This window comes from Ceratotherium simum, chromosome 2 (assembly GCF_057802395.1).
Source record: "Ceratotherium simum simum isolate JZ-2026a chromosome 2, ASM5780239v1, whole genome shotgun sequence".
In the NCBI taxonomy this organism is placed as follows: domain Eukaryota; kingdom Metazoa; phylum Chordata; class Mammalia; order Perissodactyla; family Rhinocerotidae; genus Ceratotherium; species Ceratotherium simum.
Genome location: NC_141901.1, coordinates 35369019 through 35392749, shown reverse-complemented (window position 1 = coordinate 35392749; position 23731 = coordinate 35369019). Strand labels below are relative to the sequence as shown.

The window sequence follows — 23731 nt, the reverse complement described above, 5'->3', positions numbered from 1 at the left end:
AACGGCACTCTTCAAGCAGAGTCAGTTTCACTCTAGTTTCCTTGCTTCTTTTTATAGCCTTCTTTAAGAAAGGAAGTTGTGAGTTAACTGTTTAGGAAATGTTTGTCTATGTATTAGGATGGTAGTTTTTTCCCTACTACGTAACATAAGGTGCCTAGCATTAATTAGTTATTTATCCAACAAATATTTATGGAATGCCTACTATGTGCCAGGTACTATTCTGGGCACTGGCAATATAAAGAGCAACAAAGCAGTTGATCTCCCTCCTTTCATGGAGCTCATGATACTGAACCTCTTAATCTCAAGTTCATGCACCCAATGTGCAGTAAGCCAAACACTGAGACATTGGTGCTAGGAGATGGAGAAAGATTTATTCGAATTGGCCAAAACAAGAAGGTGAGAGCATGGGTTCACTCAAATCTGCCTTCCCAAGAGCAGAAAGCAGGGGAGTTTTATAGAGCTAAGGGGCTTGGCAAGAGGAGATTTGGAGAAACAAAGGGGTCATTCCTGATAAGCCCTTGGGCAATCTGACTTCTGGACTTCAAGGGCTGCTGGGGGCCAGCCATCTGGTGATAGCAACCTTCCCAAAGGCATTCTCTTTCTTCTGCAAAACAAGCTCACAAATCTTCTGCAAAACAAGCTCACAAATCCTCGAGACCCCTGAGTCCCCTCTCAAGTTAAACAGGAAAACAGCAAATTGCTTATTGAACATCTACAGAACCCTCAGGTACTTGACTTTACTCATACTCTTGTTGGGGAGATCAACAATTAAACAGGCAGTTCCAATACGGTGTGATAAATGTTGCAAGAGAGAAAATATGGGGAACTGGGAGAGCAGCAGGGGCATCTAACCCAGGCTAGGAGAGTGTGGGGAAAGCTTCATGAAGGAACTGAGAACTAAGCTGAGACAGATCTGAAGAGTAAGTTAGCATTATTAGGAGAAATGTGGTGGGGGAGAGGGAATAGGAAGAATGTGTTGACACGATAGGAGCTTAACAAATAGTAGCAACCAATATTGCATAATTATAGTTATATATAATAGTATATAATAGGATTACATATATATCTACTATATATAGTTATATAATAATAATTACGTAATTATTATATAATTAATATTATTATACTATGGTTGAGCTAGGTGTAACATAGGACTGTTCTCTAGTAGAGGCCCCCCTACTACCGATTAGAAGAAAAACAAGGGCCTTGTTTGTGAGGGGTGTCAGGGAGTGGTGATGGGAATAAACATTTGGGTCCAGAGGTCAAGCAGTTTGAATTTGGACCCAGCTGTTTTGAGGAGTGCTAAGAAAGCTAAGGATAGACCCTGAGACTTGGGGAATGAAGATTGTATACAGCCTTTCCCACTGGGAAAAGTCCTGAGCCAGCTAGCACATTTCTAGGCAACCTGAGCCTCCAGAGTCACTTACTGAACAATCTTGCTCATCATTCTCCATATATACTTGTTCAATATTGAATAGTTGAGTGCCTTTATGTAGATATAGTGAACTTGTTACTGGCACATTGGGTCCTTGTTGTCGCCCAGGATGGAAATCAAGAGAGACAGCAAAGGGGAGTAGAAAAGTAAAATTTTGTTAGCTTGTGCGTAGGAGAGGCACAAGGGAGCTGGTGCAGAAAGGAAAGGGACAAGTGACCAGGTTGTTAGGGAGCAAGAGTGTGGGGTTTTTATTAGGCAAATGTTGGAGAGGAGTGCCTTGTCATGGCATGTAGAGATGGCGTTGTGCTTGCGCCTGCGCTGTTGTGTAGCATGCTACTACATGCGACGCATGTATCATTATCATGCTAGCTATCCACCCCTGGGTGTGATTTTTACTATGCTAATTGGGCTAAGGTCACCTTTGGTGGACTCCTGGGTGCTAGGGCGCATGCGTAAGCCTGGGAAAGTCCCAAAACTGCAGAATGTGGATCTTGATGGTCTCTATCTGATTCTCCTAGCTTGTGGATTGGTTATGGGCCTTATCTTGTTAAGCCAGGGCCGTGCAGATGGCCCTGTCTCGTTAGGTTCCTGTCTTAAACTGGGCAGCCGTTTGGGACCAAAGAAGGATTGAAAATAAAAATGGAATTTCCCAAATTAATTATTTCTTTTCACAAGATTCAACCATATTACTTTCAATATTTTTAGCAAGCAAGTATTCCTGAAATATGTAATTACTATGTGTGCAAAAATACACGTCTATCACATCTGAGTTCCACAGAGAAGGAGGAAAGAAGAAAGAATATGCAGTTGCCAAGAGTTGCTGAAAACCTGACTTTGTATTCTCTTTTTGGCTTCTTCATTCTCTGTAGGAACGCTCCTCCTTCCTTTGTCATCTAAAACTCTTGCTTGGTCTCATGTCTATGTCTTGAGAAATCCTAGATTGCTATCTTACTCAAGCCCTTATCTCCTGTTGAGCCTGGACCAGTGTCTTATCTCTGTCTTTCAGCCTTAGATTGCCAGACAATTAGTGTATTTTTATCAAGAAGATACTCGCTTTTAAGACTTCTTCTATTGATATGATGTAGAAGGATATGAAAGTCTTTTCATTCCGTGGTAACAACAAGAAAGCCAAAATAAAAATCATACTGTTCTATGGGATATATAATGAATGGTGTATGCAAAAAACCCTTGATGGATGGAATTCCAGAAAGAAACGTGCCCTTTGTAGATGAGCAGAGAGCCAAATAGCTCAAGATCTGGAGCAGGAGACTGGTTTGGGATACAGACCAACAGAAGAGAGAGACTGCCATAGACAGAAACTTTGAGAAGAAGGACAAATTAGATGAAACTTAGGTGACAGTGTGGGCTGGTGGGACAGACTGGAATCTGGAAGAGCCTTCAATGGAAAAACTAATGGTTTTGCCCAACAACTCCCATGCCTTCCAGAATTTTCCTAAGAAAGTGGCATGAGAAGGGACTAGAAAGCAGAGACAAATTTTATGGTACCGAATATTTCACAATTATTAGATTCTGGAGTTTAATATAAAAGTAAACCAAAAATACTACAGCCCAACTTCCCCACCTCAAATATTGGTAAGATCTAAAAGGCAGTGGTGGTGAAGGAGTTTGGAGGTTAGACAAATTAAAGGTGAACTCAATCTAATTAAAGCTGTGGCTTTATCCCAGCTCAATTTAATTCTAAGGTGAATATTAATGATCATCTTCTCTCTCAGACTGCCAGGCAGAGGGAAGGGATTACATTGCCAGGTAAATAAATAAAGTAAAACAAAACAAAACATCTCATACCTGAACATGTACTATTCTTTTATATACAACTATTAGAATACAATAAAAATTATGGGAATTTTTAAGAAGCATGAAAATGTGATTCATAATTAGGAGAAAGCTAAATCAATAGAAGCAGACCACAGATGACCTGGTTTGGGAAATAGTAGACAAAGACTTTAAAACAACTATTATAAATATTTTGAAGAATTTACAGGAAAATGTGTTGAAAGGTTGGAGAGATGGGATGTTTCTGGAGAGAAATGAGAACTCCAAAGAAGAACCAACTGGAAATTCTAAAATGTAAAGATATAATATCTGAAACAAAAATTAATTAGATAGACAACATCAGAATAGGCACTGCAGAAGAAAGAGTCAGTGAAATTGAAGACAATAAAAACTATTCAAATTGAAGTAGAAAGGGGATCAAAAACACAAAATATTTATGGATAAATGTGACAAATATAAATCTGACAAAAGACACTGAAAACTAGAAAGGTTAGCTCAGAGAAATTAAATATAACCTACCAATAAATGGAGAGGAATACTTGTTGATGAGTTGGAAGATTCATCAATAGTGTTGATCAATATCAGTATTGTTAAGATGTCAATTTTCAGTTGATCTATAGATTCAACACAATCTCACTCAAAATCCCAGCAGGCTTTTTTTTTTTTTAAACATTCCATACAGTTGTTTTATTTAGTATATAAATTTCTTAGTATGGATAAAATAAAATACTGTAATTGTATCAAACGAGTAAGAATTACAAACATGTAGACCCTACTATAGCCTAAATCTTCAAAACCATTGTGATAATTACTATACAATGCTGAGAAAACCTGTGGCAAAAACTAAAATTAAAACTAGTTTCTGAAATATTTGCATTATGCCTTTTATTTAGGCAGTTATTTTATTCTTTCTGTTATTATTTTTTTAAACAATTTTTTCTCTTTTTTTTGGTGGGAACATTTAAGTTCTACTCTCTAAGTAAATTTCAGTTATATAATACAGTGTTATCAGCTATAGTCACCATGTTTTACATCAGCTCATGAGACCTTATTAATATTATGGCTGAAAGTTTATCAGCATTTTTCCAATCTCTCCCTATTTCTCCCACCACCTGGCCCCTGGCAACCACTTTTCTACTGTTTCTATGAGTTTGACTTTTTTTTTTTTTTTTTTAGATTCCACATATAAGTGATATCATATAGTATTTATCTTTTTCTATCTGACTTTTCTCATTTAGCATACCTCCCTCAAGATCCATCCATGTTGTCAAATGGCAGAATTCCCTTCTTTCTCAATGGAATAATATTCCATTGTATATATACATGCCACATCTTCTTTATCCACTCATTCATTGGTGGTCATGTAGATTGTTTCCGTATCTTGGCTATTGTGAATAATGCTGCAATGAACACGGGAGTGCAGATATCTCATCAACATCCTGTTTTCATCTCTTTTGGATATATATCCAGAAGGGGAATTGCAGGATCATATGGTAGTTCTATTTTTAATTTTTTGAGGAACCTTCATACTATTTTCCATAGTGGCTGCACCAATTTACATTCACACCAACAGTGCACAAGGGTTCTCTTTTCTCCACATCCTTGCCAACACTTATCTCTTGTCTTTTTGATGATAACTAGTCTAACAAATGTAAGGTGATATCTCATTGTGGTCTTGATTTGCATTTCCCAGATAATTAGTGATGCTGAGCATCTTTTTATGTACCTGTTGGCCATTTGTATGTCTTCTTTGTATAAATGTCTATTTGGTTCCTCTGCCCATTTTTTCAATGGATTGTTTGTCTTTTTGCTATTGAGTTGTATGAGTTCTTTATATATTTTGGATATTAACCCTTTATCATATATGTGGTTTGCAAATATTTTCTCCCACTCCTTAGATTGCCTTTGCATTTTGTTGATGGTGTCCTTTTCTGTGCAGAAGGACAACATCTTTTTACTTCGATGCAGTTCAACTTGTTGATTTTTTTCTTTTGTTGCCTTTGCTTTTGGTGTCAAATCCAAAAAATCATTGCCAAGATTGATGTCAAGGAGCTTTCTGCCTACGTTTTCTTCTTTCAGGTCTTAGGTTTTTAACCCATTTTGAGTTGATTTTTGTATATGGGTTAAGACAGGAGTCCAGTTTCATTCTTTTGCATGAGAATATCCAGTTTTCCCAACATCATTTATTGAAGAGACTATCCTTTCTCTGTTGTATATTCTTGGCTCCTTTTTCGTAAATTAATTGGCAATATGTTGGCCATAAGTTTATCTCTGGGCTCTCTATTCTGCTCCATTAATCTATGTGTCTGATTATTTTTGCCAATACCATACTGTTTTGATTACTATAGCTTTGTAATATAGTTTGAAATCAGGAAGTGTGATGTCTTTAGCTTTGTTCTTCTTTCTCAAGATTGCTTTGGCTATTGAGGATCTTTCATGGTTCCATATATATTTTAGAATTGTTTTTTCTATTTCCATGAAAAATGCCATTGGAATTTTCATAGAGATTGCATTTAACCTGCAGATTGCTTGAGTAGTAGGGACATTTTAACAAGATTAATTCTTCCAATCCATGTGCATGGAATCTCTTTCCATTTATTTGTGTCTTCAATTTTTTTCATGATTGTCATAGTTTTTGTGTACAGATCTTTCAGCCCTTGGTTAAATCTAGTTCTAGGTATTTTATTCTTTTTGATGCAATTGTAAATGGAGTTGTTTTCTTAATTTCTCTTTCCGATAGTTTTTTATTACTGTATAGAAATGCAAATGATTTTGTATACTTCAACTTTACTAAATTTGCTTATTAGTTCTAGCAGTTTTTGGTGGAGTTTTTATGGTTTTCTATATATAATTTCATGTCACCTGCAAATAGAGACAATGTTACTTCTTCCTTTCAAATTTGGATGCCTTTTATCTCTTTTTCTTATCTAATTGCTCTGGCTAAGTCTTTCAATACTATGCTGAATAAAAGTGATGAGAGTGATTATCCTTGTCTTGTTTCTGATCTTAGAGAAAAAGCTTTCAGCCTTTCACTGTTAGTAAGATGCTAGCTGTGGGCTTGTCATATATGGCCTTTATTATGTTGAGGTACATTCCCTCTATGCCCCATTTATTGGAGTTTTTTTTTTATCATGAATGGATATTGGATCTTATCACATGCTTTTTCTGCAACTACTGAGATGATCATATGATTTTTATTTTTTATTCAAATTGATTGATTTGTGGATATTGAACCATCCTTGCATTTCAGATCCCATTTGATTCTGGAGTATAATCCCTGCTAATATTTTGTTGAGGATTTTGGCATCTATGTTCATCAATGGTATTGGCCTGTAATTTTCTTTTCTTGTAGTGTCCTTGTCTAGTTTTGGTAACAGAGTAATGCAGGTCTCGTAAAATGAGTTTGGAAGTGTTTCCTCCTATTCTACTTTTTGGAGGAGTTTGAGAAGAATTGATATTAATTATTCTTTAAATGTTGTTGTAATTCACCAGTGAAGTCATTTGGTCCTGGGGTTTTCTATTATGGAAGGTTTTTGATCACTGACCCAATCTCCTTACTCATTATTGGTCTATTCAGACTTTCTATTTCTTCAAGATTCAGTCTTGTAAGCTGTATGTTTCTAGGATGTTATGCATTTCTTCTAGTCTTTCTAATTTGTTGTTGTATAATTAGTTTATAACCAGCAGGATTTTTAAGAGAAATTGACTAGCTGATTCTAAAATTCATACAGAAATACAAGGAGCCTAAATAGGCAAAACAACTATGAAAAAGAAGGTCAAAGTTGGAAAGCTATCACTACCTGATGTCAACAATTATAAATTTTAGATTTTATTAGTGTAGACTTAAAGACAAATAGATCAATGGCATAGACTAGAGAGTCCAGAAATAGACTCTCACATATATGGACAAATGAGTTTTGACAAAAGTACAGAGGCAATAAGGTGCAGAAAAGAGAGCTTTTTCCACGAATGGTATTAGAACAATTGAATATCCATATGCAAAAAAATAATAATAATAAAATAAAGAAAGAAAGAAGGAAAGAAAAGATTAAAAAAAAGAAAGAAAAGGAAGAGAACAGGAACTTTTATTCATACTTACTCAAAATGGATTATGGGCCTAAAGGTAAAACTTAAAATGATAAAGTTTCTAGAAGAAAATATAGGAGAAAATATTTGTAAATTATTTGTGATCTTGAGGTAGACAAAGATTTTTTTGATACAACACCAAAAGTACAATCCATAAAAGAACAAATTGATAAATTAGACCTCATCAAAATTAAGAACTTCTGCTTTCCAAAAGACAGTGTTAAGAAAATGAAAAGACAAACCACAGACTGGGAGAGAATTTTTGCAAACTATATATATGATAAAGGACTTGTATCCCAAATGTATAGAGAGCTCTCAAAACTCAATAATAAGAAAACAAACAACCCAATAAAATAAGTGGGTAAAGATTTGAATAGACAGTTCACCAAAGAAGATATAAGGTTGGCAAATAAGCAAATGAAAAGATGCTCATTATTAGCAATTCAGTAATCTAATTAAAACCACAATAAGATACCTCTACATATCTTTTAAAATGGCTAAAATTAAAAAGACTCACTGTGATGGTTAATTTTATGTGTCACCTTGACTGGGCCATGGGATGCTCAGATATCTGGTTAAAAGTTATTTCTGAGTGTGTTTTGAGAAGAGATTGGATTTGAATTGGTGGACTGAATGAACAGATTGCCCTCCCCAATGTGGGTGGGCATCACCCAATCTGCTGAGGGCCTGAATAGAACAAAAAGGCAGAGGAAGGTTGAATTGGCTCTCTCTGCCTAACTGCTTGAGCTGAAACATTCATTGGTCTTCTACCCTTGGACTGGGGATTACACCATCAGTGTTCCTGGTTCTCAGGCCTTCAGACTTGGACAGGAGTTTACACCACTGGCTTTTCTGCCAGTGTTCTCCAGCTTGCAGGCAGCAGATTGCAGGACTTTCAGCCTGCATAATCATGTGAGTCAATTCCTTATAATAAGTCTCATTCCAGCTATATTTGTATGTATTCTATTGGTTCTCTTTTTCTGTTGAACCCTGACTAATACTCTCACCATACCAAATGTTGGCAAGGATGTGGGGGAACTGGAACTCTTATACATTGCTGGTGTGTATGTAGGTAAAATGGTTGCTGTAGACTGAATGTTTTTGTCCCCCTAAAATTCATATGTTGAAACCTAACCCCAATGTGATAGTTTTAGGAGGTGGGGGCTATGGAAAGTGATTTGGTCATGAAGGTAGAACCCTCATGAATGGGATTAGTGCCCTTATAAAAGAGGCTTCAGAGCACTTCCTTTCCTCTTCCACTATGTGAGAACACAGCAAAAAGACAGTGATCTGTGAACCAGGAATTGAGGCCTCATCAGACACCAAATCTTCCGGCACCTTGATCTTAGACTTCCCAGCCTCCAGAACTGTGAGAAATAAATTTGTCTATAAGCCACCTAGTTTATGGTATTTTGTTGTAGTAGTCTGAGTAGATTATGACAATGGTACAACCACTTTAGAAAACAGTGACAATTTCTTAAAAAGTTAAACTACACCTACCATATAATTCAGCTATTCCATTTCTAGGTATTTATGAAAGGAAAATGAAAGCATACGTCTATACAAAGACTTGTGCATTAATGTTCATTGCAACTTTATCTGTAATAGCCCCAAACTGAAAACAATCCAAATGTCTATCAAAAGGTGAATAGATAAACAAATTGTGTTATGTTCATATGATAGAATCCTACTCAGCAGGAAAAAGGAATGAACTATTAAAACAGCATAAGACAACATGCATGAATCACAGCATAATTATGCCAGTGAAAGAAGTCAGACACAAAATATATTCTAAGTTCCAGTTATAAAAAATTTTAGAAAATGCGAACTTATCTACAGGGACAGAAAGCAGAAAAATGGTTACCTGGTTGGAGGGAGGGGTGGAATGGGTGAGTGGGGTGACAAAACATGAAAAAAACTTTTGGCAGTGATGGATGTGTTTGTTATCTTGAGTGTAGTAATTGCTTCATGGTGTTTACATATGTAAAAAGCGTATATATACACATATTTAAGTAAAGAGTTTTTGGAGTCTTCTACACCTGTTCCCTTGAGTAGTGAGCAACTTGGGTACCTGAAACTCAATTTACACTATGTTCAATCTATGTTGTAAGTATGCAGATTTGACTGAATATCTCCAAAATGTCATACTCTCAATATAACTATTGGACATTTTAAATAATTTGTTTCATCTCTCCTTGGAAAACGGTGGATGGTGCATCATCTAGTGATTCCAAATTTTCTTCAGTTTCCTTGATTATTGCTTCTTTTCTGGCCTCTCTACTTGTTCTTCCTGAAATTCCTATTCAAATTTCTGAAGCTATCCTCCACATGGCTGAATTAACATCTCCCAATTTTCTCTTTTGGGAGAAAACCCAGCCCTGGTTGTCTAGTGGTTAAGATTTGGCATTCTCACCGTCCTGGCCCAGATTCATTTCCTGGTCAGCGAACCACACCACCCGTCTGTCGGTTGTCATACCGTGGTGGCTGCGTGTTGCTGTGATGCTGAAAGCTACGCCAGCAGTGTTTCAAATACCAGCAGGATCACCCATGGTGGACATGTTTTAGCAGATCTTTCAGACTAAGACAGACTAGGAACAAAGTCCTGGCCACCCACTTCCAAAAAAATTGGCCAGGAAAATTGTGTGAATAGCAGTGGAGCATTGTCTGATATAGCCCCAGAAGGTGAGAGGATGGTGCAAAAAAGACTCAGCAGAGTTCCGCTCTACTGTACACATGGTTGCTAGGAGTCGGAACCGACTGGAAGGCACTAACAAAATTTTCTCTGTCTTTTTGTTTTATATTTTGATAGAATTCCTTATGGATATCTTGAGGAATGTCTTCCAAACATGGTTTTTAGCCATGTACCTGTTGCTCTTCAGCTTTTTGCTTGAGTTTTAAATTTCGGTAATATGTTTTAATTTCCAAGAGTCTTTTCTTAGCCTCCAGTTGCACGTGATAGTTGATTTATGATTATCTATAATTTCATGTTTGGGAAAATTCTACACTACAGAAAGTGTAGATTAAGAAAACAAAACATAAGGATGAAACCCTGTGGGAAACGACTATGATTGGAAGAGAAGGAAACTGAGAAAGAATTATTAAAGTGGTCAGAGGAAAACAGAAGAGGTGATGTCATGCGAAATTCAAGCAAGGAAGGGTTTGCACACGAAAGGAGTGTTGAAACATTTTAAATTCTGTAGACAATTAAAAGAAATTGAAATCCTTCTAATTACGAAATTGAAATTGAAAAAAAATGGAAATTCTGCAATTTTTTAAATATTGGAAGCAAAAGTTAGGTGCTAAGAAAGAAATAAACCAAATAGCCAAATAGCAGAAAAAAGGTCCAAACCCGTTTCCCTCTGTGGCCATAGCTTTGAACTTCACAATAAAACTGTCAGGATGGAAGAAAAAGGAGGATATCACAATTTAAATGAGAAACAAAGCAAAAGTTGTAAGATAGCAATGTTACGCAGGTAGATAAAGGCATGGAGAAAATGGAGGACTATTGCCCCACCCCTGGGCTATGTACCCCATCAGGGTTCTTAACCATTCTAGGCCTTGGTTTCCTCATCCATAAAATAAGGAAACCACAATAGTACTTTAAGCTTGCTTTGAGGATTCAATGAGAATGTTTGTAAACACTTAGCAAAGTGCTTGGCACATTGTAAGCTTTCAGTAAATGTTAGTTCTTAATATTAGCATCACTAATAAAAGAATAAGAAATAGCATACCATTTGAACAACATTAATGATCTGGAAAATTGTCCACCAGAAGGCAACTGATGGTAAAAGATCAGGCACTGATAACAATAAGAAAGATATTTGTTGGTGCCAATGAGTCATTCCAACTCCTAGTGACCCTGTGTACAGCAGAGCAGAACCCTGCCCAATGTTTGTGCACCATCATCTCACCTTCCAGTGCTATATCAGACAATGCTCCACGCTATTCAGAGGACTTTCATGGCCAATTTCTTTGGGAGTGGGTGGCCAGGTCCTCTTCCTTGTCTGTCTTAGTCTGGAAGCTTCACTGAAATCTGTCCACCATGGGTGACCCCGCTGGTATTTGAAATACTGGTGGCCTAGCTTTCTGCATCACAGCAACACACAGCCGCCACAGTATGTCAACTGACAGACAAGCGGTTTGACTCCTTGACTGGGAAATGAACCCCAGCTGCAAAGGTGAGAGCGCCAAATCTTAACCACTAGACCACCAAGAAAGAAATAATTGTCATTTACTGAGTGCCAAGTTTGTATCCAGGACTCTGTTAAACACTTTCATATAAGAAACAGTTGAAGGAATTGGGGTTGATTAGCCTAGAAAAAAGGAAATCTGCTGAGGAGGCTGGGATGAAGGCAGGAGTAGGACAGTGTGATAATTATGGCCAGATATTTGAAATGCTGTAGTTTGGACAATGGAGTCAAGGTGTCTCCATGAGGCAGAACTAGTTGCCATGGATCTTGTTCCAGGAAAGCCAACTTCAGTTCAGCATAAATATTTCTCCCCCTAACAACTGTAGTCATTCCACAAGAGACAGAAGAGTTCAAGCCAAGACTGCTTGGACCTCTGATATGGCTGTTATTGTGGGAATTTCTCATTATGTGATTGAATCTTGAATGCCCCCAAACAAAAATTTTGAAATTCTGTTTTCATCTTAAGAAATCCTCCCAGCTACTTAGTGTGTAGGCCCATGAACTTATAGGTTGTTTACTAGATTTTGTTTTTCTGGCTGGCTTAAAAACACCAGCAGCCACAGCATGTGGGTAACCTGACATGATAAATATCAATGGGGGAGGGGATAAATTCTGCAACAATTTTGATATTCTCAGCACGCAAGCTGCATTGAAAGGAAAGAATCATTTTTATTTCAACATGTGGAAATCTCTTTTGGGGTCATGAAAAATAAAGAAGCTTGTGTTTAACTGTTGATCAGAGAGAGCATGAAACAGCGAAAGCTTAATAGCACTCTCTCCAGTTATTTGGAGAAAACCCTGAGGAGAACTGTAAGCCCTCTATACTCACATACACACACCAGTGCACATACTCCTTAAGTTATTTGCTCAGAGCCTATTATTAGCACCTAATCCATATCTTCAGTGCATAGGGAGAGGTCAGTTTTAAATACAACTCATTTTTTTCTTCCTCTTTCCTCCTCTCTCTTCCTCTTTTTTTCTCCTATTTTTTTTCAAAAAATGATTTGAAGAGAAAATAGGAGAATTAATTTAAAACAATATCAATGTGAAGGCGGCCCAGTGGCGTAGTGGTTTAGTTCACGCACTCTGCTTCAGCTGCCCAGGGTTCACAGCTTCAGATCCCGGGTGTGGACATGACACACTGCTTGTCAAGTCAGGCTGTGGCAGGTGTCCCACATATAAACTAGAGGAAGATGGGCACAGATGTTAGCCCAGGGCCAATCTTCCTCAGCAAAAAGAGGAGGATTGGCAACAGATGTTAGCTCAGGGCTAATCTTCCTCACCAAAAAAAAAAAAAAAAAAAGAAAACAAAATAATAGTATTAATGTTAGTTGAAAAAATACATTCTTCTAAAAAATTCCAGTAACCTGGAATTAGGGACAGATACAGCTGAAAAACTAATGAATTCTGTGACTATGTACCAGGGATAATTATTCTATTTCTGTAACCATCTATGCTTACAAAAATGACAAATAATCACGGGAATTAAGAAGAATAAAGAAGAGAAAAACAAATACATCTACCAGAGGGACAATATGGTGGCTCTGAGTGAAAAGTCAATCTTCCCCCTTGTTCTTTGGACTCTATCTTTTTCCGTTTCTCCATCCTGCATCACCAGTTTCTACCTCATCACTGGACAGCAACATAAACACACAAATACACTTTATAACCTAATCCCAAAAGTATCATATCCCGACCTCACATCCTCTACCATATACCATCTCATTTTCTTTCCTTCGATTAAAAGCAAAACTTACTGAAATATGAGTATATTGTCATTGTCTTCATTCTCTTCCTCTACTTTCTTATTTCAGCCCTCTCCAATATGTCTCCTGAGTCCACTAAAACTCCTCCCGTCAAATTCATCAATGATCTCCACATTGTGAACTCTATTGGTCATTCTTTGTTCTCTTCTTTCTAGAATAATCATATAATTTATCATCCACATCAGGAGATGTTTGAAATTAAAAGGGACACAACTAATTAGTACTATTTGATTTTTTGAAACATTAATACATTGGATAACAGATTTTCTTATAATGGTGAACTGGTAAAACAGTTTTATAAAAAGGGAGGGTGAAAGGGGTAAAGGTGTATGGTGACGGACGACAATTAGACTTTGGGTGGTGAACACGATGCAGTCTACACAGAAATCGAAATATAATGATGTACACTTGAAATTTATATAATGTTATAAACCAATATTGTCTCAATAAAAAATTTTCAAAATGTATGTTTAACACCCTAAAAAAATTTCAAACAGAAAATTATTTCTAAAAATAGTTATAACATGTTTATGTTTATTAAGATAAAATAAAAATTTTCTTTATTACTATTTATACATTATATTTACATTATTGATCATCTGAACATCAAAAATAACATTAAAAATAACATAAATAGAATAATTATCCTTGGCACATAGTCACAGAGTTTCATTAGTTTTTCAGCTGTATCTGTCTCTAATGTGAGGTCGCTGGGTTACAATATCAGGGATGTGGTAGAGGAGATCCAAGAATTTGGCCAAGGAATGAACCTGGATTGATTGACTTTAAGGTCTCTTCCACCTTGACTATCCGTAATCTTATGAATAGAAATGTCTGGTTCATACCCCCAAAGGATCTTCTGGGGCAAGAAATTAAAATAAAAAACACCACCCTTCACTTGACTTAATGATCTTTGTTTAATTCTATTTCTCTTATTTCACTTTCTCATTTCCCAAACCATCTCACATAATCCCCTAAATCCAAATCCAGGATCCTTTTCCCACTTCTCTTTCTCCTCAGCAGCTTCTGATATAGGTGACTATTTTGTCCTCCTTGGAATCTCCTCTCTTGCCTTCTGTGACACCAAGTGGTCTTATTTATGTCCTTGGCTGTGTTTTAAATTATTCTGCTTTTTATTTTTATTTATTTTTTTGTGAGGAAGATCGGCCCTGAGCTAACATCTGCCAATCCCCCTCTTCTTGCTGAGGCAGACTGGCCCTGGGCTAACATCCATGCCCAACTTCCTCCACTCTATATGGGACGCCGCCACAGCATGGCTTGCCAAGTGGTGCTTTGGTGCGCGCCCGGGATCCGAACCAGTGAACCCTGGGCCACCGCAGCAGAGCGCGTGCACTTAACTGCTTGCGCCACCGGGCCGGCCCCTATTCTGCTTTTTAAATGTGCGTACATCATTATTAATGGCCTACCTTTTTTTTTTCTCTTCCTAGTCTCAAGTTCAAAGTGTAAGTACAATGAGGGTAACTCTGATATCTTGGTTCTATTTTGTTATTCTGAGCTGCATGTCTCATGTTTGGCTACCTCCTGGAAATTTTCTACTTTATTTCCATTGTTCAAACTTTGTACCTAAAATAAGCTTACTCTCCTCACTCCTGAAGTCTGAGTTTGGTGCACCTATGTGCTTACTGAAGACCCCTGACTTCCTCTGTCGTTAGGGTGACTACCCATTCTGGTTGCCCAGCCATTGCCCCCGTGCAATTATTAATAGCATCTCTTTTTATTTTCAAATGGGTCCCCATAGATCACACGGTTGTGTACCACTTATAATATTTTAATTGCCTGTGTTCTTTGTATCTCCCACTGGATGACAAGCTCTGACACTTAGGAACTTAATAATTATTTGTTGTATGAGTGAAGCATTGAGTAGAACTAGGAGTCTTCTGTGAAATAAACTTATTGCAGTTAACTTTGATCAGTCTGTCATCAATCCACACTGGTCCTCCTTATCTCTAAGGGAAGGGGTCGACTCTCCCTCTAACCTTACAGGTTATATGAGAATCTAGCCACAGGTTCACCGAGTCTGTGACTAAAATCCACAGTCTTCAGATGCAAGAGAAGTGAGGTTGGGACGCTGGAGTGGGTTGGACTGTATTGCTACATCTCCCTCTTGTGGCTGTTGTGTGGCACTCTTCACAAACCCTTTCTGGTTATAAGTATAGCCTCTAAGTTAGTTGTTCTATAGATCTCAACCCAGATTTCATTTGGGTTTGAGGTAGGGTTTGGACATCAGTATTTTTAAAAAGCTACTCAGCTAACTTGATATTTAGATAACCTTGGGAATATTGGTAGGTGTGGGTCATGCTTAGGTGACCAAGTGGCCACTTCCAAAATATGATTTGTGATAGATCTACTTCTTGGTATATAGAAGTATATTTAGTCTACCCAAAATGACGAGGTGGCCAGTATGTTTCTAGACCAGTGGTTCTCAATTTAGTGGTTCTCCATCAGTGGGTGGGTTTTGCCCACCAGGGAAACATTTGGCAAGGTCTGGAGGCATTTTTGATTGTCATGACCAGGGACAGGGGATGTGTTATGGGCATCTGGTGGGTAGAGGCCAGGGATGTGGCTAAACATCATATAATACACAGGACAGCCCCCATGACAAACAATTATCTGGACCAAAATGTTGATAACGCTGTGGTCGAAAAACTCTGCTTTAGATTTGCTCCGCAAGTGGAATTTGGGAAGTTAAGGGAAGGCGACTACTTTGGCTGTCACAAAAATTAAACAATCCTTTAAACACAGTTCTTTTCTCTGTGTGTAGGGTGGCTCATGACTTTGGCAAAGAGGGCACAGAGCTAAGCCTTGCCCACAGTCTAGGAAAGGGACAACATCACAGCTCGTCAAAATAAATCAGCCCCCTTCAGTGTTTTGTAACTATAGCTATGGAGACACAAGGCCCTGAAACGTGGCTTGCCATATGGCTATGGTATGAATCCTCTAGGTAACACAAGACAAAAGTGCAATTTCCTTGATGGATTGTCTGTATTGTATTCAGTTCTAGGAGGTAGAAACAAAAATTTCAGGGAGAGAAGTAACTTACTGTAATCAGTGGTGTCTCAGTCAGCATAGGCTCCCTTTACCAATCACACCCCGGTTGTGTGCCTAGGGTAAGTGTCCTAAAGAGGCTTGAGACTATGCTCAGTTGTATTTCAGAACACTAGCCCCTTAAAACCGAGAATGGGTCTGTTCCTCCTGAGTTCTGCGGAATTCAGATATGCTAAGTCAAAAGAAAACAGAAGAAACACGGGGAAACCAGACTTAAAGTATCGGTTTTATTTTTTTAAGCCTGAGGAAAAGGAAAGCTCCAGCCCTCCCACAGCGCCTTTGGGGAAAACTGGAGAGTGAGAAGAGTCTAATCTGAGGAGTTCTCTGCTTTCCCGCTTGAGGCCGGGGCCTGGTGGTGCGGGACATAACGTCAGATGTCGTTTGGAGGATGGCCCAAAAGACTCCAAGACACAGCCATCCTCCCGGTGGGGTCTTGAGCCTAGGGAATTGTGAGGGGATAGCCTCTTCTTTCCCCCTTTGTTTCTGCCCTTCCATCAAGTAGAATTCAGCTTCAGGAAAAACCAAAGTGTTGGGAACTGAGCTGCTAGAACAATCTGAGTTGTAGTAAAGGAGTGAGTGCTTATAACCCCAGGGTTTACAAGTCATTGTCAGTAGCTCTCAGTTTCTGAGAACAGACAGCTAATGAACCTAAGCTTATACAACAGTGTAGTGGACCTTTTCCTTTTTTTTTTTTTTGCCTGCCCAGCACTGAATCCCACTGCCTGTGTTTGGGGAATTCCAAACCACTCTCAGGCAGAGCCCACCAACCACTCTGAAAGTGGAAGATGACAGATATTCAATTCCCAGCCTCCTTTGGAGGTAGAACATAGACATGGGACCTAGGATTGGTCATTCAGTCCCAGACTCTGAATTAGAAACTAGAGATGAAAAGATGAAGAAGGGACCCTGGAGTAGTCACTTTGGTGCAGACGGTGTAACACCAATATTGAGTTTCCAAGTCCAGCTGAGGCAGGGAGGCAGTGGTTGAGTCCAGGTCCAGTGCTGGGAGCACAATGGCTGTGCAACTGGTGCCCAGCATCATCATCCCTTGACAGGTTTTGTGATTTGGGCTGTGGTCCTAGCCACAGTCTAAGTTTCCCTTTTTCCTGCTTATTTTCAAAGTGTGGTTTTACAGAAGTTAGAAGTTATTTGGTATATCTTAGAAGTATATCTTAGAAGTTATTTGGACAAACAAACATCTTTTCAGTAGATTCCTCTTTTACATAAAAAATCCTGAGTCAGTTTCAGTTGATCGCGACTAAGAACACGATTACCAAAACTGGTGCCAGGAAATGGGATGCACCAAGCAACAGAAGCAAAATGTGAACTGATTGAATAGAGGGGGTAAGGTACAAGGCAATAAGGACCTCAGAGCTTTGAGCCGGAAAAGTTGGTGACCGTTGTTATACAGTTGTGAGATAGTTGGTGATTTCTGAAAGTGTTCACGAAGGTCATGTAAGAACCTCTCAGAAAGGAGAAGAGGGACTGTCTGAAAGCAAAAAATACTGCTAAAGGAGGATCTTTCTGTCTGCAGACTGCAATTTAAGTTGTTAAGCATTCCATTAACTGAAGCTATTGGCTAAAATATGTTAATTTTCTACTTCAGGATAAATTTAGTGTGAGGAGAGGTATGCAGGGATTAGGAAGGGCCTGGCAGACACACTGATGATGTGAGGCCGTGGATGTAAATGGGTTCAGAATCGGGTTGGAGAGTCTTAGCTGAGGCTCCAGGATTGTTCAATGGAGTAAACAGAGAACTAGGATTTAAATATCATTTTGGGAAGTGAAAAATCACCCTGGGACGAGTTATACAAGTTCCCTCGTAACAGCATCACCAAACACTTGCCACTTTTCTTTCAATCTGAACGCCATTTGCAGAGAACTATACTTTTAAGAATCTTAGATGATTTTCATTTTATTATTCAAAGCTCAGAGACCTCAAAGTCATGTTTTCAGTTTATTGACTCTTTAGCTTCTGGGTTTTGCAAATAAAATACTGACTCTATTAGCTTCTTTTATAGAATAATCTCAGAGTGTTTTACATATAATAAGGAATTCACCCTTCAATGGCCATCCAGAGAGAGAAACTGAGGCACAGAGTCTTGATCATGGCGATCGGGATCAGCTCTCAGAACCAAGTACAGGCAGCCAAAGTGTGAACCATTCCAGACTCTGTGGCTGGTGGTCAGCTGTCTGAGATAGGTATTAGATGTCCTGGCTTTCTTCCTTTGGCTTTTATTATCCATTCCCAGCAAACAGCAAGACACTTGAAGGTCTGGACCCACGGGACCCGCATTATCCACTTGGTCTGCTACACCACAGAGAAGAAAGCTCTATCAAGTAGCTCTCTGTTCTGGGCCTGTGCCCTGCAGAGCAGGCTAAGGGCCTGGGAAACCTCACTTCCATGTCCATTTCACAGGTGGATGTGGAAGAAACATCACCAGGGAGTTGATCCAAGAAGAGTACAGATGTGTGGAGTGTTGTGGGGAACTTGGGACCTGGGGCCAAGTTCAGTGTTTATTTTGGCTCCTCTATATTCCTTCAGAAAGTCCCTTCACTGAGTCTGTGGTGTCAGCTCTCTGGAAGTGTCACGCTGGCATAGACTGTGATGGAGTTTGGTTCCTGGGAGCAAAACAGAAGAAGTCTGTGAGTGGAGGGACTGGCACTGGCTTTATAGGCTACAAATGCAAACAGGGCTGCTTAGGAAAAGGAAAGGTTCTCAGAAATCATGTCGCATAGCGACTTACTTGTTCAAGGTCTGTCACAGTCGGGCATTGCTGGAAGCAGCATTCAGGTCCCCATTCTGCCTGCTCTGCCTGCAAGATGAGCTATAGCTCCCTTCTAATCATATGCATGCCATCAGGGAGATGGGGAGACCTGTCCCAGTGGTCTGAGGACCGGCACTCAGTGCCCCCACTCCCTCTTTGCTCTCTTCCCTTCCCTTACTTTGTAAGGAAAATCACTGGTTTTGCTGTTAGCCTGGGGGCACAGTTTGAAGAAGCCAAGAGAGTTCTAAATTACTGAGCTTTATAAAGAGCTAGTGAGACCCAAAGGAGAAGGAAGAAATGGTTCAGACAGGATAGAGGAAGGGAGAGGAGATAAGGATTGTGGGCAAAGGCCTCTTAGAGGAGATTCAAGAGTCAGAGAAAGAAAGAGACAGGAATAGGTTTTGCTCTAAAATGTGTAAAATGTGCTGTAAAATGTGAAATATAACATACTGGTTTTTCTTCCCCAAGAAAACTTCATTAAGAATCTACATTACTTTTTAAAGCTTTTGAAATCATATTTATGTTTTTGCCTCCCCCTTGGATAGGACAGTGTCCTGAGAATAGACTTCAAGATGAAGACAGAGCATCCTCCTAGGCATTTCTGGGTGTGCGTACAGTAGGAGCTGTGAGGAAGAGGGGTAAATGTAGGTATTTCTGTGGCCATTTAATCCTCAATTGTCTCCTAAAATGCTTTATATAATATAGCACAACCGGAGCCAAGATTTCAGCACAGAATTTATTTCTGTTCATTTATTAAAAGGAAAGATTCCTGTCACGTAAACTTAATCCATGCGATCTTGCAATGGGGTAGAATAGATGAGGCTCATTCTGGGCTGTATGTCATATTCTGTTCTAGGCTTCACACCTATCCAGAGCTCCATTCCTAAATATTCTGATTAAATAGGGCTGGATGGAGCCTAGGTATGAGTATTTTTACAAAGCTCCCCTGGTGATTCTGTTGTGCAGCTGGACTTGAGAAGTCCTAGACTCAAGATGCAATTCCCAAACTTCAATGTGCATTAGGATCACCTGGGGGATGTTGTTTTTTAACGCGTAGATGCCTGGTTACTTGCCATAGACATTCTACTTGAGTAAATTTTAGGTGGAAGGCCCCAGGAATGTTTATTATTTATTTATTTTTGTGTGTGAGGAAGATCAGCCCTGAGCTAACATCTGTTGCCAATCCTCCTCATTTTTGCTGAGGAAGATTGGCCCTGCACCCATCTTCCTCTACTTTACATGGGTCGCCACCACAGCATGGCTTGACAAGTGGTGCATCGATCTGCGCCTGGGATTTGAACCTGCGAACCCCGGGCCGCAGAAGCAGAGCACGTGAACTTAACCACTATGCCACCGGGCCGGCCCCAGGAATCTTTATTTTTAGCAAATATGCCAGCTGATTCTGATGTGGTCCTTGGACAACTCTCAGAGAAACACTAGTGAGCAGAGAGCAAGCTGTAACCCCATGTTAGCAGCCCTGATGAGTTTCCTGGAAGTCCTGCAGCCAAGGCTGCAGATGCTCCTTGCTTTCTGCTTGCTATGGCCTGCCTTCTCCATTTCAGGACTGTTTCATTTCAGCCCTACACAGTGTCACTCTTTCCCCTCCTCCACCTATTCCCTCTCTACAGAAAAGAGGCAAGGCACAGAGAGATGCCTCACCTGGACAGGCTCTGGAACAGGCTCTGTGGCGGCAACGTAAATGGTGGTGCAGGGATCCTGAGCTGGTGGGGGATCAGATTTCTTCTGAACAGACTATAAGAGAAGCAAAGAAAACAGGAGATTAGCTGGGCAGAGAGTTATTTACCATCCAACTCTCCCCAGGGAAAAGCACAGAATCAAGAAGCTTTGAGTTAGAAAGCTCCTTAGAGTCATTTGGTCCAACTTCCTTCCCAGGTGAAAATTCTCCCCCAAATTCCTTGGAAGTCAATGCTCCTGGCTTTGCTTGGACTCCCCAAGTGACATCTTAGAGCTCACAACCTCGTGAGGCAGGCTAATTCATCTTAGTACTTCCCAGATGTTTTAAACGTCCTCCTCACAGTGAACTGAAATTGATGTGACTCTTACCTGGGCAATTGAAGGGAATTGGATTTTTATAGTATTTTAGTCTCATTCATATCACCCACAACATGCAGAGTTCATTCCATTCCCACACTGTTGTTCCCGCTTTTCCTCACTCTAACATGGTTTCTCGTTACTTCTCTTTCTTGCCCAAATATTGAACTTAATAATAACAACACATATGTAAGTGTGTTAACATTTACAAAGTTCTTCACATATGTCTTCTCATTTATTTCACAACCACTCTATGTTAAATATTGTTGTTACTCACACCTTACAGATGAAGAAGCTAAAACTCAGAAAGATTTAGTACTTTCCTACTGTGCACATGCAAGAAGTATCAAAGCCAGGAGTCCCATCAAGGTCTTTTAACTCTATACAGTACGCTGTATTTAAAACACTCTGCTATATTTATACACTGTTTCTCCAAAAAGACTATCAATTCCTTGAGAAATAGCCTATATTTCTTTGCATTCCCCACAAAAAAGTGCTGGGTACATAATAAACCTCCAGTTGATGTTTGTTGATGTTACTTTGAATGAATTAAAATCCACAATACTAGGACAAAGTCAGTGTAGGGGTAAACTGAGACCACATCCCTGTAAGATGGAGATGACATAACTTGTGCCAGGAAAGTCATTCTTTCAACACGCTTTGAGAGTACTGGCGTAGGATAATGCTACTCTCCACTTTTCCTGGATAAGGAGCAAGACTTGAAACTGAAGCACATGGGTTTTAATGGGAGAGAACTTGGAATCTTGTCATCTGATGGAAGAGGTAAGGAATTGGAAAAGTTTACTGGAGGAAAGAAGATTCAAGGTGGGATATGACCCTTCTCTTCATATATTTGATGGATTGTTGTGTCGAAGAGGAATTAGATTTTTTCCATAGAGTTCTTTAGGTTTCAACCAAGTTTGGAATTTTAGGGAAATATTTTGGTTCAATATGATGAAGATCTTTCTAATAGTAAAATGTGCTCAAATGTGGGATAAATTGCCTTGGGAGGCAGTGAATTCCCCATTCCTGGAAGTGCTTGGGGCAGATCAGGGCTTCTCATACTTTGATGTGCATTTGAATTACCTGGAGATCTTGGTAGAAAGCTGGCTCTGGCTCAGATCCGGGGTGGGGCCTGAGAGTCTGCATTTCTAATAAGGTCCTAGGTGATGCTGATGCTCCTTGTTCACAGTCTATATTTGAGTAAAAAGGAGCTACCCAATACTTTGGAAGTAATATTGTAGAGGATAATTCAAGTGACAATTGGGTGATTCAAATAGATGACTTTCAAGATCCCATACAACTCGTAGATACCACATTTTCAAGAAAACTTGAATTTAAGGAAGAAGTATTTGCAATAATGAGATGGATGAAACAATTAAAATTAAAAGAATTTAATTGAGACATTTATCAACAGATGCAAGCACTGCCTGTCTTCCTGCCTGGGAGGACTTTAGTATGACCTGACTTAGAGGCATGGGGGAGAAGGTAAGTAACTTTTTTTTTTAACATTTAATTAAGAAGTTTTAGAAAGGAGAAAAAAGAATAAAGGAAATCACTCACAGTTCTATCACTTCAATACAATATGGTTAGTCTGTTGCTAGATTTCCCTTCAGGATTTTTTTATTTTTATTTATTTATTTTTTTTGTGAGGAAGATCAGCCCTGAGCTAACATCCATGCTAATCCTCCTCCTTTTGCTGAGGAAGACCGGCTCTGAGCTAACATCTATTGCCAATCTTCCTCCTTTTTTTCTTCCCCAAAGCCCCAGTAGATAGCTGTATGTCATAGCTGCACATCCTTCTAGTTGCTGTATGTGGGACGCGGCCTCAGCATGGCCGGAGAAGCGGTGCGTCAGTGCGCGCCCGGGATCTGAACCCAGGCTGCCAGTAGTGGAGTGCGAGCACTTAACCGCTAAGCCACGGGGCCGGCCCCCTTCAGGATTTTTATCTAAGCATAGGGAATTATTTAAATATATTTTTTATATATATTTAAATTATTTAAATAATTTAGCAGATTTTTGTATCTTGGTGTCTTCAGTTAGGACACAACTCCAGGGAGCATTATTTACCAGAAACTCCAGGGGCATTATTCTCACATATTCTTTGTTAATGGTCCCCGGGAATCATGCAAGGTAGAAGCCCTGATAACACCTAGAAGAGTTCCCTAAATATCTGTTAAATAATTTTCCATGTTATTATAGTCTTTAATGGTATTGATAATCATTACAAGTAAGAACAAAGGAAATGTTAATTTTTGAATTGTCCATTATAGTCTTTATATGGTATAACATAGGCATTACAAATACTAACAAAGAAAATTGTAAGGATGTGGCTAAGTCTAAATGCATATTGATATATAAAACAATAATACTTATGTTTTGTGTGTTTAAAAAATATATCTCAAATTAAAATAATGACAGAAAGGGCACATAAATCAGGAGGTGAAGTTAAAGTATTGTCGACAAAGGGAATAAATCTTAGACTTTGATAAGTCAAGGGTGCACTTTATAATTTCTAGCGTAGCCACTAAAAGAATAGAAAAAAGTTATTTGTTTACTAATCTAATAGAGAGA

General features: G+C 39.0%; 1 protein-coding gene across 1 annotated transcript in view; it reads right to left on the bottom strand.

Annotated features, from left to right (window-relative positions):
• Positions 1 to 18277: 18277 nt before the first annotated feature.
• SLAMF1 (signaling lymphocytic activation molecule family member 1) overlaps positions 18278 to 23731 on the bottom strand; it is a 36033-nt gene continuing 30579 nt past the window's right edge. The window contains exons 6-7 of the mRNA XM_004442800.3: positions 20765 to 20857; positions 18278 to 18959 (exon numbers count right to left, since the gene is read on the bottom strand). Of these exons, the coding sequence (XP_004442857.1) occupies positions 18909 to 18959; positions 20765 to 20857 (144 nt within the window). The 3' untranslated portion in view covers positions 18278 to 18908. The remainder of the gene's footprint in view (positions 18960 to 20764; positions 20858 to 23731) is intronic.